Source organism: Lipophrys pholis (assembly GCF_963383615.2).
Source record: "Lipophrys pholis genome assembly, chromosome: 9".
Classification (NCBI taxonomy): domain Eukaryota; kingdom Metazoa; phylum Chordata; class Actinopteri; order Blenniiformes; family Blenniidae; genus Lipophrys; species Lipophrys pholis.
The window spans coordinates 15,440,156-15,456,269 of NC_137639.1; the positions used below are offsets into that span (position 1 = coordinate 15,440,156).

The 16,114-nt window shown below is 41.1% G+C and overlaps 1 protein-coding gene across 1 annotated transcript in view; it reads left to right on the forward strand.

Annotated features, from left to right (window-relative positions):
* Positions 1 to 4,067: 4,067 nt before the first annotated feature.
* The window catches only part of LOC308114193 (CUB and sushi domain-containing protein 3-like), a gene marked incomplete at both ends in the record, with an annotated part of 224,717 nt that continues 212,670 nt past the window's right edge, over positions 4,068 to 16,114 (forward strand). The window contains one exon of the mRNA XM_080470880.1: positions 4,068 to 4,245. Coding sequence (XP_080327006.1) covers positions 4,068 to 4,245 — 178 coding nt within the window. The remainder of the gene's footprint in view (positions 4,246 to 16,114) is intronic.

A 16,114-nucleotide genomic window follows, 5' to 3' on the forward strand; every position in this document is an offset into this window, starting at 1 on the left:
GAAGATAAAAGGTTTAACGCCGTTTAACGTCAGATGTGTGACGTGAACAAAGCACTGAAGAGGCTCAGTCAGCCGGGATCTGACTGAAATATATAAAGCCTAATGAGAAAAAAGAGTGGAATGTGGAAACTCGCATGTTGTGATAGGGGGAAGGTGGTGCATTTTCAAAACAGAGTGTATGTGTTCTTCTGTCAGCAATGGGTCATCAAGGGGAAAAAACAAAATTATGTAATCCACATTTATTCAGCTTTGCTCCAGCTAAAAAATAGATCAGAAATTGTTTTTGATGTCACTTTCCGTATATATTTATTCAGACTGAACTTTTTTTCATCATGACTCATAGCTCCAAGGGTTGCTCTCAGCTAAAGTGCTTGCATTGCAATGATGATGATCTTGCTAGGCATGTCAGTGAAACTGTCAATGCATATTTCTGTCACCTTGCCACCATGTAACCTGCTACAGGATGAGGCGTGAAGGTGCAATGTTTGTCTCACCGCAAGACCCACACAACTGAAGCTGCATAAATGGACGAGCTCGCCTCCATTTCGAACCCTTCCTCTATCTTTAACCTTCTCGATTTCACTCATAATTCAGCCATCATGTCCAAACACGGGAGTGGAGCAAAGATCATCCCCATTGGTATGATAGCCAAATTTAATATGGTATATAAAAGCTCTCACGTGTATGCCCGAGCATAATGAAAAACACAGAGGAGTGAAACAAGTATTGTTTAGACTGGTTATTTTTTATAACTTAAAAAAATAATCTCACTCCCGCATACACAATTTTATCAACCTCCCCCTTTACCCTCCTGCTCATGAGCACACATAACCCCCCTCTATTCCTTTTACCTGCCCCCACTTTCACTTGCCCCTTGGGGGGCTGGAGGTAGCAGACCCCAAGCAATGGAGCAGCAGAACCCAGCAGTGGATTAGAGGTAGTGTGTGAGACAGGGCCAGATTCAGAAACATTCCTCTAGGGAGGTCGAGCCAGCTAATCCGACCCCAGTACTTACTCTATCAACACCCTACCAGCTGCACTTTGCCCCAGCACACAACCAGACATACACACAAACAAAATACAAACCAGGCGTGAAGATTTCAGCTTAGATACGTATGCCAAGCCCTGTACGGTCACAGCATGTGTTCATAAAAACCGACATACACCGAAGGGCACACGTGTTGCATACACACACATAGTTTGTCGCTTTTATTAGCACGTGCATGTGCATTCATCCATAAAATCCACAGATACAGTATCCATACACATTTAGACATCTGAAGAATCCCCACACAAGGTGCCCTCTGGGAATACAGGCGGCCTTTAACTTGTGTCTGACATGTCAACCTTCTCAAGAATCAGTCCTCATACATAGCCTCTGCTAATCAGAACACACTGCCCAGACTGACAAGTACAGCAGCGTGTCCCTGAGGGGAAAACAGCTGATGCAGTCGCTGTAGCTATTTTATTGGCCATCCAGTTGGTTGGTCAGTTATCTGGCTGGTAGAATGTTTGACCTGTATCTTTCTTATAAAGTGGTCAGTGCATTGAGAGGCTCATTCAGCAGATGAATTCTTTCTGAGTTTGACCTAAAGGGAGCAAACCTTTGATGAAACATGCCTCTGGACACAAAATGCTTAACCATGCTTACACATGGATGTGTGTTCAAGAGCATGCATGTTCAATTTGCCAGATAGGAGTTGCTGATATGGAGACGTGGACACACACACACACGGCCACAGATGCGCACAGAAACAACAGGAGGATCAGGCAGGAGGCTCTCTGATTGCTCATCAAGCAGCAAGCGAGAACTGGCGAGAGGCATCAATACGACTGAAGCCCACTCTCCTGGGCCCACCTGTCGATTACAGTGGTAAAGACAAGCTGCCTGGTGCCTCAATCCATTCCCAGCATTCTCCACTGGGCCTGTAGACACCTGAAGAATTCTGATGCCATAAGGGAATAGGGGACCTTCTACTTCACACTGCCGGATACACAGTGGTTTGCCTCTGCTGCATAAACCATTGCAATAAACAACTCTACAGACATATGGAGCAAGGATACAAATCTATCACTCAAGTGGTCACAATTCAGTTTGTATGAATAGAATAAGACAGATACATATCAAGCTGTCACCAACAATGTGTAGAATGAGGTTTCCACAAAGTGCCACAGTGCAGATTACTGAGTCCGAAAGGTCACAATAAATACAGAATAAACTACATATAATTCACGAAATCCAACTTTTGCAGCTATTTACAGCATAAAGTCCTGAATAAATCCTGTAGTTTTACAATGATATTCCTCAAAATTTTGCCTCTGGAGAAGAATAATGTTTTCTGAATAGATGGCCAAAGGACAGCAATCCCATTGCCCTCTGCTGCTTTATAATTAGACGAGATTAGAGAAGGATCAAGCTGTTTTCTCCCATTTATTCTCCCAGGAGACAGGTGGACATTGGGCAGTAGTTCACCCCATCTAGCTAACTAACCTTGGATGCACAAACAACCAGAAAAAGTGAGAATATGAAAGACAGATTTGCTCTTTGTGGTCACATTTTAGGTAAGGGACGAAAAATATAGCCTTTCTGGTAATCAATTTCTTCAGCGTTAATCCATATACATTTTTTAAAAATCACTGCATGTATAAAACCATTATTATGAATAAATAAACAGCGCATCACCACATGCTCCAGCAGGCGGTTTCAGCACCACGGACAGCTCTCCTACTGTAAGTTAATGGGCAGCACCTCTTTCTGGCTCCTGCTCAAAGACGCTCAGCGTTAATTGACTTGGTTTTCTTATGAACTCACCCTGCTGACTTGACGCTAATAAATCTTGCCAATAGGGCGCAAGTTATTGATTTCTAAATAGGTCACTGCAGCAACAATTATTAATTGAGCAATATTCAAAGACGAAGTTGTGCGCATCGCCTAATTGATTCAAACCGCGTCTGATTTCCAAGCTCTGTCGAAAGCTCTCAAGCAACAGGAAGCATGATTTGCTTTTTAAAGCCACGGAAAAAACAGTCGTGACTGTGCCACGGCAGCAAAAAACAGCGATGTGCGCAGTAAAAGCCACAACTCCGGGAAGAAACGATCTGAGTGTGTTGCAGACCGAGTGACACACACTCCACGTGCAATCACGGCCTCTCGCCTCGCCGCTTCCTCTTTTCTGTCACGCTTTCAAAGAAGAGGTCGGTGACTCTTCAGAAGCTAGATGGCAGAAGAGCCCCACTGCAGCTGAGCTGCGCTTTGCGCCGTCATCGTTCCCTTCTTTGCATTGCAAATTGCGCAGCACCATCACCCCCAATAACAGCTCCGCTCCATCTCCAAAATGAAAATCAGAGTTATGGTGGGACTGCCTACCAGGCGAATTTCTTTCATCAGTTTTTTTTTTTTTTTGCTTGCCTGTCTGAGTCTCACCTAACGCCCCACTTTCCTCTCTCCCCCACATGCATAAACCACATGCTGTCATTAAGAGAGTTAATTTCCTTCCCAGGATTTACATTCTTCCAGTAAAGACACGCTCCCCTCCTTCTTTCTTTACCACGCAAAACCCCCAGTGTTCTCACTTCATGATTTGTTGCCCACACATCAGCCAAATCATACTCACACAGGACACCCCCCCCCCTCCCTCTCTCTCTCTCTCTCTCTCTCTCTCTCTCTCTCTCTCTCTCTCTCTCTCTCTCTCTCTCTCTCTCTCTTCCTCGCTCTCTCCTCTCTCTATGCTTGGTTCAATTACCAATCGATAAAAGCTGCATACAAATTGTAGGCTAGACTCCTGTGCCAGTTTAATGGGGATTAAAGAGGAAATATGTTGAGCTGCAGATGTGCGAGCGCGCCGAAAGAGACCCCAACACTTGATGCCCCTTCCAGGAGAGATGGTTGAGCCCTCGTCCAGGTTGCTGTGGTCCTCTCCTAAAAATCAGTCTTGCTCACTTCTCTGCTATCAGCTGACATAGCGCGGCGGGCGGCTCTGCCTTTTCCTTCTCTGAGAAGGGAATCTACTTAAACCCCCACAGAAAGAGAAATTAGGCGAGAGGTTATAGATGTTTTAGTTGAGAACATGAAGGGGATTTACAGAGACGGATACTACGACGGATCTATTGAACTACGGGACGTTTTCAACAGGAGATGCGTTAAATGCGGTCGAAGGGACTTTGTTCAAGCCAAAACGATGAGGATTAGGACGGGAATTGTTTTTTGGAACCTCATCTTCTCACTGATGTTCACTTGTGTGAAAGGTACGAACCACTGCAGCAATTCTCCGTGTTTTTCTCACGCGTTCAGTGTGCCTCCGTGCGTGTGTGTGTGTGCGTGTGTGTGTGTGTGTGTGTGTGTATGTGAGTGTGTGAGTGTGTGTGTGTGCGCGCGCGCGCGTGCGTGCCTGCGTGTGCGTGCCAGAAATCAAAAGCTTTAACGATACAGACGTGCGCAAAATAATGCTGCCGCGGCATTCTGGATGGAGTTTTAGGGGACACATTTCAGCGGTTTTGCGCTCAATGCAGGCTTTGACTGAGTCGCTCAATAGATATTCTTGCGGTAGCCTACGCTTTTTCTAATAGCCTACGTGAGCTGCTTTGCTTAGTGGGCTAACTACTGAATTGTTGAGGCGCAAGTGCATCCACTGCAGATTTCCCGTAAGATGATGAGAAATTCCCGTTCATCGAGGATAAAGCCGTCCGTAATTTTTCCCTCCTCTCTGGGTTGAGTTTTCAAGTGTTTCTGTGGGATTTTGCGTCAGGCCAGTTTATTTGCACACATGTTCCTGAAACCATTTAAGGACTGGGAAATAAGTGATGTAGAACCAATTTGTCGAGTGGTGTTTATTGAACTTGCCAGAGCAGGCAGGTGTAAGGTGGGCTTGTTGGTATTCCAGTGGCTTTCCCAGGCTCTGCCTATTTGAATTCTCTCAGTAGATGGTGAGGTAACCGCTGCTTCCACTTCCCCCTTCTTTTATGCATCAGCTGAATTTATTCACACCAATGAAGATTTACGCACCACTGAAAAGGCACTTTTCTGAGACGTTCATTTAAAGGCAGTCTCTTATTTATTTGAGGAAGCAAAGAAACGAAATTCCTAGACTTTGCACTTAACGCACTGACCTTTTTTTTTTGCCTTTCTTGTGTAACATTTCATGTGCTTTGCATACTCCAGCCATTTATACAAATCAGTGAAAGCAATTGTTGCTTATCAGCCACATGGTAATTGTGTGCATAGCCTTTGTTTAGTGGCATTTAAATAACATTCAGCTTCACCGAAAGCTTATAAAACATGTTTGCTTTTTGTTTTTGTAAGAATTGGTAATATGCTGACGATTATTATAAACATTAGGTTAAGTGTGGGGCCAACAGTCAGCGTCAATATAAATGTTCTCTTCCTTCCAAAGAAAGAAGGGAGAAAAGAAAATTATTGTTAAAAAAAACAAGCAAAATCAAATAACATTTCAATCCAGTGACATTTCATGAGGGTGAGTGTAAGTTATCTGTTGAATGCATGTGATGTGTTTCTGAATATGGGCACTCTGATATCAATTTACATGCAGATTGTTCATCCTGTGAGTAATTCTCTCGTGTCTGTCTTTTGGGGGGTGGATGGAATGTGCAGCATGCAGAGTAGCAGCGCCCACCAAGAAAGAGCCAAGTTGAGTCGAGCAGAGTCGGGCACAGTGCTGTTTCATCACCACCCACATTGTGGCAATGTCAAACCTTGAGGCCACTGCCAATCCTCCTAGTTCTATTACTTATTAGGGAGCCATCCAGCCAGGAATCCAGAGGGGTGGGTGGAGGCTGAGGGGCAGAAGGCCTGGTTCTTCTTTTGGAAGAGGAGGAAATAGTGACACCGAGAAATGCAAGAAGGAAAGCCCATGGAGCAGCTGTTGTTCCTCTGCTCTGACAGTTGACACTGTGTTTTGAGAAGTAAAAAGATATCAACTTGATCTGGCCTGTGACTCACTTCTTCTGCTAAGATAATGATGCCACTGAAAAAGGACTCCTTTTCTCACAGAATAGCACTTTTCTGGAGTTTTTTCTTCAAAAACTATGAATTAAATCATGTTTTCAGTCAAGATTTTATGCCGAGGATATGCCGCTTCTCAGAGTTATCTTCATCCCCTGTCTGAGTCTTGGCACTATACTTGCAGCAAGGAGGAGTTTTAGTGACATTTAACAACTTAGATTTTGAGTTAATGAACTGCAGAATGATGTTTGAGTTGGAAAGAATATATAGGCAAATATATTTTGTCACTGCAGCATTCTGCCACGAAATAACTATGCATCCACTGCAACTGTGTCACATAATCCTTTGGGAATTTACAAAACTGCTTGACACAAACACAAATTTAAGACGCTACATAGCTGGCACAGGACTTTTCTAAATACCTGGGTCAAAAATAAACTAAGTCCTTTTTTTGTCATTTCTCTGCACATTTAGCACTCCATCCACTTTATCTTCTCTTAGCAGTAACAGCTGAATTTGTCCTTTTTTGATGACAGTCAGATTGTGTTCATCGATTGTAGAATGATCAATCAAGTTCACAGTAACGACACAGTCACAGCAGAAAGGCATCACATACTTGTGGAGGCAGTGGATGATACCACGTTTGAGAGTTGTGATATTTTCAAAATGAAGAATATCCCAACTGCAGTTATGGCCACAGCATCCTGCAGCTGCCCTTTATATTGTTTATGACTATTATAACACTGAAACAGATGGATGCAATTCAATTTTGTATTTGCATTTTTTATGGATTCAATCAATTGGTGGTGGCACTGTATGCAAGAAAAAATCTTCCGATATTAGATTTCTGTCAATTGGAACATTATAAGAAAAAAATAGACAGAGAATTCCTGATTATAGAAATTTGAACACCTGGAGTAAACAAACCCAACACACAGCCTCCTGTTTTTTCCAGAACAAAGATTAGCACATGGAATGACAGTGAACCATCAACGATGGTGAGCAGATTGTTCAAAATTGTCCATCTGCCCTGTTAAACCACTTCTATTTCTTACGATCCTAAAATGGTTCCCAAATTTCGATCTCGCTTTCATATTTTGGTAAAATATGTACATTTTAAACTTTATACTGTGCATTCACTAATTACTTGTAATCAGGTGGGCTCTACTGCACAGACTGTAATCTGGCCACTGAGCCCTTGATGAAGACTTTATCTCAATGTGATTATGTAAACAGGCTGCAAAGGCTGCTGGGGCTAATCAGGATTACAATTTGTCTGTGTAATTATACTCTATCTACAGGGAATGCAGGGCATTATCCCACTGCCCCTAAGGTTCTTGATCTCCATGAGAGTAGTAGTAGAAGCGGGGACCCACAAGGAAACTGGACAGTCTCAAGAAGAGCCACTTTGGTTTAAGTGGAATTAATAAGGAAGGTAAACTCTTTCCCACAAATCAACATGGAGGAATCTGGAACTGCAACCATTTCACCCACTGGATTCTTAAGGCGTATTTCATTGCTGATATCTCACTGGACAAGCCACTGGTGGAGCACAGCACCACTGGGCTCACCCACTGGATTTCTAGCCTGTGGCTTAAGTCCTTGGCCAAGCTCTCAGACGTCGCTGACAGGGCCCTGTGAAGGTTGGATATAGTTTGCTGCTTCCGATGAAGCCAGTTTTAATATAGGCAGCACTCTTGGGTTAGACAGATTGGCGATATAGCATACGGTGATGTAACAGGTTGAGAGGAGTCAAGGCTGTGAATTCAAGGTAGACTGTTTTCTGTAACTCAGGTGCTCTGTTTGCTGTGTAGGCATATGGACTCAGAAAGGTGTTGATAGTTATTTGGTTTTAATGATGTTGTGATTAGAATATTGAGTGGAGGACCCTTTTTTAAAAAAAAAAAAGAGACTTGATTAACTGTTGGAAGTGAAAATAAGTAGAAACATGAATACAGCAAAGCATTTATCACAAATGCACACACACACACAAAGCTCATGTATGAACTTGATGTAACCATGTATACCACTGTCCTTCACCGAGTCTTCTTCTACTGAGCAGACTGAATCTTTTGTTTATTTCTGTGGCTGTCGGCTCGATTTTCATATGTGACGGGAGAGCAGGCAGCGCCGAAGCATGGTCAGATTAACAAAGAAGCTTGATGGGAAGGTAAATGAGGAGGTAAACCTCCCACTGTGATTCCAGCACTTTTCTTTTGACAGAAATTAGAAAAATAGGGGAATAGCTGAAACCTGTTTACACTCTTTGCTCAATCGGTGTCAACTGTGACGAAGTGGCACCGGTGAACCTGAAATCTATTGTGTTGGACGCCAGAACCAGACAGAACAAAGTAGACTATGAAATCCAAAGTCCTGTCAGATCCTCACTCTGTGTGTGTGTGTGTGTGTGTGTGTGTGTGTGTGTGTGTGTGTGTGTGTGTGTGTGTGTGTGTGTGTGTGTGTGTGTGTGTGTGTGTGTGTGTGTGTGTGTGTGTGTGTGTGTGTGTCCCAACAAAATTTGATTGAACGCTAACCGATGAGAACTTGTTACTGTGGAGGAACAATTGAGGTTTCCATCAAGAAAGTAATGATTAAAGATACATTTTTGGTTAAAGATGCATGTTTGGGTTATGATTAGGCAAGAAGTAGTTAAAGCTGAAAATATCTAGATTTAGTATCACAAGTATCCAGATTGTGAATGATTTAGGGATGTAATGTTTATTTTAAAAACCTTTATTTCCAAAGAAAACATGTCCTACAAAAGTACAGTCCTATTCTCTTCTAGGGAATCCAAAGTTTTTAAAAATGTTGCATTGCGGAAAGTGGGATAGTTGTTTTCTATTAAATGTAAATCCACGTAAGGGTTTGTGCAACTTAATTAAAGAAAAAGTCGAAATGTGGTGGGAATATATAAGATTTACTTGTGCTTGCACATTTTTGAACTTCTTTCACGAGGTGTTTCTGCAATCCTAACTTGTAATAAGTGCCTATCGAATTTTCTGTATGCTCTTTTAATTTTCAAAGCTTATTCTGCAAAGAATGAAAGTCTTGAATGTGGCGTTATTGTGTAGGTTTCAGGTACTGTACGTACTGAAAAAAAAAGAACGAAACAGCTCATTGTCGGAGCTCGGGATCTCACTCTGCATCACTGCCTCACTTTTTGTTCTGGTCTTTCTAAAATGAATTTTACAAAAGCACTTTTACATTCATCGTTGCTCACGCATGTGCATAATATTGCACCGCCTATTTCAGTGAGTCTTTTCCTGGCCAAAAAGTCTTTTCTGTTGGTTCGAACACCCGCACTTGGATGTGAATACTCTTTGTATTTCATTTTCAAAAATACGGCTCAAATGTTCATCAGAGCCTTAATGCCAAAACACAATGGCACTGACACTGAGGACGTGAGTCCTGAGCCTGAACTGCGAGCAACTCTATTCTGGCATCAGTTGTTTTTTGTTCTTTTTAACTTCATTCCTCCTCCAACCTGATGCATTTGAAAGAAATGTCAAAAAACCTGCAGGACACAGTAAAATGAGAAAAAAAATGAACAGTAATTTGTTCATTCCTCATCGACCTCTGGGTTTGTGAGTGTTTGCCTTTAAACGCCTGCTTTGTGAAGTCTTGTTTTCAGTCGTATTCGGGAGTATATTTAAAGTGCGACACTGCAAAATGTTGGTTAAACAATTGAATCATGCAACAAATGACACAAATCAAAGCTATGACGCAAGGTCTAAAAGAATGTAAAAAATGTAGATTGATCATATAAATTATGGTTTAGGAACAAACTTGCACCTGTAGAACACCTCAACTGCAATAGCTTTGTTGTTCAGCACTTTCCTTAGACTAGTCTGCCAATACTTTGTGAATCCGGCGTCAGATAAATGATACACACTTCTCTGTAATGAAGGTTTGGGATGTTGTACAGTCTGAAATGCATAATCTTGGTTTTCTGTAAATAAAAAAGAAGCTTTTTTTAAAAAATTCACTGATCAAGTAAAAAAAAAAAAATCCCATAATGTTTCTCATTAGTGAGGTTGTAACACCATTACTTTTGGTAGGAACTGGTGAGTTACTCATCACCTTTCCTAATGATAAAAAAAAAAAACGCTGCAGAGTTGCTGTCTCTCTCTGTCCGGCTTCCTGTGATGATGTTGGCTTCAGTATTAGCCAAAGCTTTTGTCTTTATAGTTCCTTTTTTTCAACTTTCTGTTCATTGCAATGAAAAAAGAAAATAGTTAATCAAAGCTCAGCCAATGTGTCAACGCAACAACAACTGTTTGCGTGTCGAAATTAAGAGACGTTTTATAATCACACCTCAGCTACTTCTCCATGCAGCGAGTTACTTTTTACATTGAGTAACAAGTTAGTAACTACATTACTTTTTAAAGAAACTAATAAGTAACTATAATAAAGTACCAATTATAAACAATTTGCGGAACATTGCTCGTTCGAAGGATCACTTGAAGCAAATTACATAACCAAAGACAATAAAATGTAGGAAATATTTAAAAGGCAGTCTCTTAAAAGGCGGTCTTACATTGGGACTTAAGCCAAGAGATACTGAAAAACATTTTTAACTGGAAGCCAATGTTTACAGCTGAGTAATGTTTCACTCTAGTTGTCTTCAGATAAAAAGGAAAATTTTGCTTCTGTGTTTCTTCCCTTCTCCCTTTTCAAGGAAAGTGAAGTGTTGATGGTATTGTTTGTTTGGGAGATTGGAGGCTGGAGAGACAAGCATCCTATTAGATGTGTTGTTGGCTCACAGCTTTATGTTGTACAGCAGCTCTCACAGTAGTGGTCTGGCATCAGGTGCAATGTGGCTCAGCAGCACTTCAAGGAGGTATTGGTGTCTCGCCATAAAATACGTATCTGCTGGGAAGTAGCTGAAGCTCCAGCAGCACCTTGACGCTGGGAAATAGTTACAAGACTTGTCGACGCAGACTCACAACCTCTTGTGATTTCTTTGTGCGAATGGTGTGAGTTTGGTATGCGTATTAGTGCACAGGCCAACTGTGTTTCAGTGTGGCGGTGTATTTGATTTTAGTATTTTTCACCTCAGTGGCCGGCAATTTAAAACCACCAAATGGAATATTTCACAACCTTTTTCCAAATTGCAGTGACACACTCATGAGGTAATAGTCATTTGCTGGAGAGCCTCTTTTCTGTTTTTGTTGTCTGGAGCCTAGTTCCCTTTCATCAAGTGTGCAGACAGGCGAAGTGAGGGGTTACGATTATGCACATTTTATCAGTATGAATTGTGACGGTACAGCATCGCCATGCAGATAAAATCCTTCTCTTTGGGGACATCAATTTAAGATTTCTGCCTACTAAGGGTGGTGCCTGTGCCCAAACAGTCATCACTGTGATGTTCCTGGTTGTGCTGATGAAAAATAATTTTCTCTTCCCATTGCATTTTAAGTTTATGGCTCAGAGCACAGTTTGCCAGAGATCTAAGAGAAATGTTCCCAGACTTGTGAAAACACAATCACTGCTAAATATAAGTTGTAAGTGCAGTAGTAGCTCTGATTTGACGCGAAGCGCATCATCAAAATTCATAATCTGAAGGTATGACAACAAATATGCAGCAAAAGTTTTTGACAGTCTTTCTCGTTCTTATATTTCTTTCAGATCAAACACAAAATCTAATTCTCTTCTTATTCTTCAGGTTTTTGTGACAGATTCCATTTTGCTCAGGTTACATTATTGCCTGCACTGCATATGAAAATCATTTCCCAGAGCTGCTTTCATTTATCTCTGAAAAACTGTGCTCTCTGAAAATCAATAGTCGGCATCATCAGGACTGTCCAACGCTGCTATTTGTCTCTGTGGTTTTGTGAGAGATGCGGATACAACACTGAAACGGTGACTTGGCAACAAATGAAGCCTACCAGGATGTTTGTTGACCTTAGTTTTGCTTGGTAAGGGCTCCATCTTTACAGTCAGTGCTCTGTAACCAAGCCTCTGTGATGGATATCTCTATATTGGCTGACTCACCTTTAAGGTCAGTTGCAAATCAATTCAGCTTTTTTTTTCTTTTTCTTTTGCACTTTGGTGGCTAGGTGTGCTGCTATTGTCTATACCTCTTTGTGACGGGCCATCATTATGAACGATGATAAAATAGGTGTCCTTGAATAAGCATTCACTACAGCCATTTGTGAGGAAATGAAGTATCAAGCAGAGAGAGAGAGAATATTCCATGCCAAAAATAAGTCAAAAAAAGAATATGAATGTGCATACGTCAGTAGGATTGTGGATGTTGGGCTTTGAATTTGCTTGATGAAGGCTACATTCCTGCATGAAGGGTGAAGGCAAAACACTATTGAAGTGACTGTTTGTGTAGTGATGTTCAGTAAAAGGCCTGATACTTTCTTTGAGTCACAAATCTGGCGTTCTTTATTAAAACATTGTTTTTTTATGCCGAGATTTGTAAATTATTTGTTATTGATGAGAATTTGCATTGAAGTTATTCAATTATAAATAAATCAATGATAGATTTCTGCATTGTATACATATCTCTCAAAAGATTTGTAAGAAATGGATCATCAGAAATTCCATTAATCCACTTTTTCCCATCTTTAAATTGGTGCTTGTGCACTGCACTTAATCATAGCTTACTGAAAAATTTCTCAGTTTTGGGTGTCAGAGCACTGGAGCTGTTGCCAACTAACAGTGGGCAAAGGCAGGGTACACCATGGACAGGTTTCCAGTTCAACACAGCGCAAACACAGAAAGACAGACAATCGCACAGAGAGAAGAGAGGAAAAACATTCATGCACACGGCTCGCATGCAAACTCAACATAGAAAGACCCGGCCAGGACTTGAACACACGACCTTGTTATGAATCGAGAGTGTTAACCTGAGGTCACTAAAGTATCAGTCTGCTATGAGACTTTTAACATGGATAACAGAAAAATGAAATTACACCATTTTTATTAGATTTATTTTATTTTATTTTCCTTTCAAAAAAACATCAAGGGGAAGACACTCAAAAGTCCAGCTCTCCCCGAGGAAAGGCAAAGTTGGACTTAAAAGGTTTCACAACTGTGTGAACTTGTAAACTGGTCTCTTGGCTCAGTTCGTGACTCATGTGCATACTGGCTGCAGTGTGCTTGCATGTTGTGGGAAAACATTTGTTTTGGTCCAAAGCATCTGGTGAACAGTTGCTACTGTAGTGTACTTTTTTTTGGGAACGTTGTCCCTTTACGATGCCCAGTAGGCCTCCAGCCAAATGAGCTTACACAGTGCTCTGCAGTGGGTGTCCTCCTGCTGTTTTGTTTGTTTACGGCCTTGACATTTTTTTCCTTTTAACCAATTTTACCAATGAAGAAGCTTAAAATGAGTATCATGTTGCCTGACACTTATTGTTTTCAAGTCCTCAGTCTACAGTGTTTGTTTCTTTTTAAATCTACAATTTACGGCAAGGGCGTCAAACCCTCAGGAAAATGTAGTACAACAAGTAAGATCTGGAGTCCTATTCCTGTTCACAACAGTGTTTCTTTTCAGATTAATTTTGGCAGAATCCTGTTGCATTATTGTCTCCAGGATTTCCGCAGGCTTCAGTGTGCACACTTTCTCACACTCCTCGATCATGGCTTTTGTGCTGATGGCATTCCAATAGCAACAAGGGACCCACTATAAATCACACTTTTTCCTAGGTCTTTTGCTGGTCATGTGACTTATATTCAAATGCAACATATCAAAATGAATTAGTAGAAACCATCTGGGACCACAAGATGGTACTGCATGGCCGCAGTATGATGCTACAGTACCACTGAAAAACCTCCATTACTACTGTGTTTGACTTAGAGCACTACCATAATGTCACGAATGAGAAAAAGGCTGATAGCAAAATTTCAACAAAAAATTACTAAATTTCTGCAGCGGAGAATTGGAACAGAACCGCAAACAGAGATTCAGAGTCTGAGAACCCTGAGTGACTTGTAAAAATCTGAAACACTGTTACAATCGTGACGGGCAAATCAAGGGCGAAAAGCACAATGACCGGAGCTGAAGGAACACATTCCTAAATGGTTCTGTTACATCCAAGCACGAAAAAATACCTGCAACTTACACACCAGTGCAATTAATATATGTATTTATCGCCTTCATGATGCATTTTAGCTGCTACTTATATGACTTGTAGTCTGGAAATTACACAAGCTGGCTCTCACTGTATTATGTACAGTGATAAAATCTGCTGTTCTATACTTGGGAATAGCAGTTACTGTTTTATCATGTTAAAAAAACAAGACAATTATTCGTACAATTATATGACACCCCTGGTTTCCAACCAAAATATAACTTTGACAATAATATGCCATTTTGGACCATCAATGGACACGTTTATGACTGGCTTTATCCAACTGGTTACACTGATTGCAACATTTAGTTATCAGTGTACTGGGTGCCACTAATTATGCTGGAGAAAAAAACATTTATTTCAATATTACCGTGATAGCTTTAAGCAACAGGATTTGTTAGATTAAATCAAATTTATTGTCTTGTGCAGGCTGGCACATAAACTGGAAGACAATAGACAGTCGATAAAACACAAATACAGCACAATAGACAGATGATAAAGTTAATACACTTCAAGGGCAATATAGCAATTGGAGCGCAATAAATTTGCCAAACTAAGTGCTGCAGTCTTTCATCTGAATTCAACGGTTTCACAGTAGGAGAGAGGAAGGACTGCAGTTAAATCTGCTCTGCTGGATCCACAAGTAACTACCAGGAGAGAGCAGGTCAATCTGTGATTGTTTATCTTCCAAGCCTATTTAATGATGGTCTGTTCAAAAATAGTCGATTGGGACGGGCAATTTATCATATCTATCAGTAATCATCCATTACCCAGGGGTCTGTTTGTCACTCATAATAATTTGGATGGCAGTAAACGGCTGCACCTCCCCTCTCCTGCTGCACATAATCATTGCACTTTATGGCCCAATACAAATCTGCATTATTGGTGGAGGACAACATACTGCCTGTTTACTTGTCAGAGGTGCACCTTTCGTTTTTAAACGCCTGACCGTGTACTCGAAGGCAAAAATACGCTCCTTCATTTTCTTTCACGCTAACACTAAACCTTAAATAGCCTGTTTAGTCTCCAACGAATTCTATTAGGCTCTGAAATTAAAAGGATACTTTTTATGATGCTTGATGGATTTTTCTTCTTCTTCTTTTTTTTTTTTTTACAAAACCATTCTTACTCTCTGTGGTTCATGAGCTGATTCATTCTGTCCAAAATCTTTGTATTCACAGCAAGCAAAGAGATCAGGACCAGAATTTCTGTCACAGTCTTTGTATTATTGAGAAGTCCCACAAGGCTAAATGTGGATGCACTTTCACACAAACACACACAGATAGAATTCAGACTGCCAGATGCTTTTCGGAAACTCATCAGAGTCGGGGATGACGACAATTTCCCTGTCTGTTTTACTCAACTAACATAACAGCCTTTTCTCATCATCAAAGGTTGGATGTGGTAAAATATGGTCTTTGTCTGTATATTCAAAAGGCCACGGGTAAATGTAACTATTTGAGAAACAGCTGGGACCATTCTTGACTGTCAGTCGGCCGGCCTACCTGCTGAGCTTTCTGCCAGCATTGTACGTTATGATACTGAATCATATTTCTGAACCGTATTTTCCCCACTGTGCAATCACAGCATGTTGTTAATTTGGTTTCTCTTCACCTTCTATGGGTGTTGTTGCAGCGTGGCACTATAAGCGGTTGGGAAAAACTCCGGGGACTGCATTTTCACAATTGAAGTGATGATGGAGGTCGGAGGAGACAACTGAACAGTGATGGTGAAATTCAAAGAAGACATAGTGAAGGTGCCAGTGATAAAGATTTAATGCATGTCCTTTCTGACATTTTTACCGTACAAGGAAGCACATGTTTTCATCCCGTTTCCCTTTGAAGTTACAAGATGAATGTTTACGGGCTTCTTTTTATAGATACGGCTTTTATGGAACTGACAGTGCTTAGCATATTACAAGCTTTATGATTCACAGCATTGAAAAGGAGGATTCTAATTCATAATGGATAGCTTATAGAGAAAAAAAGAGAAACAAGGAATGCGATAGAAAGGTGGTGGGGAGGGAGTGAGGGGTGGATTTGCAATGCAGGGAAGGAGAAGAGGATTGAGAACA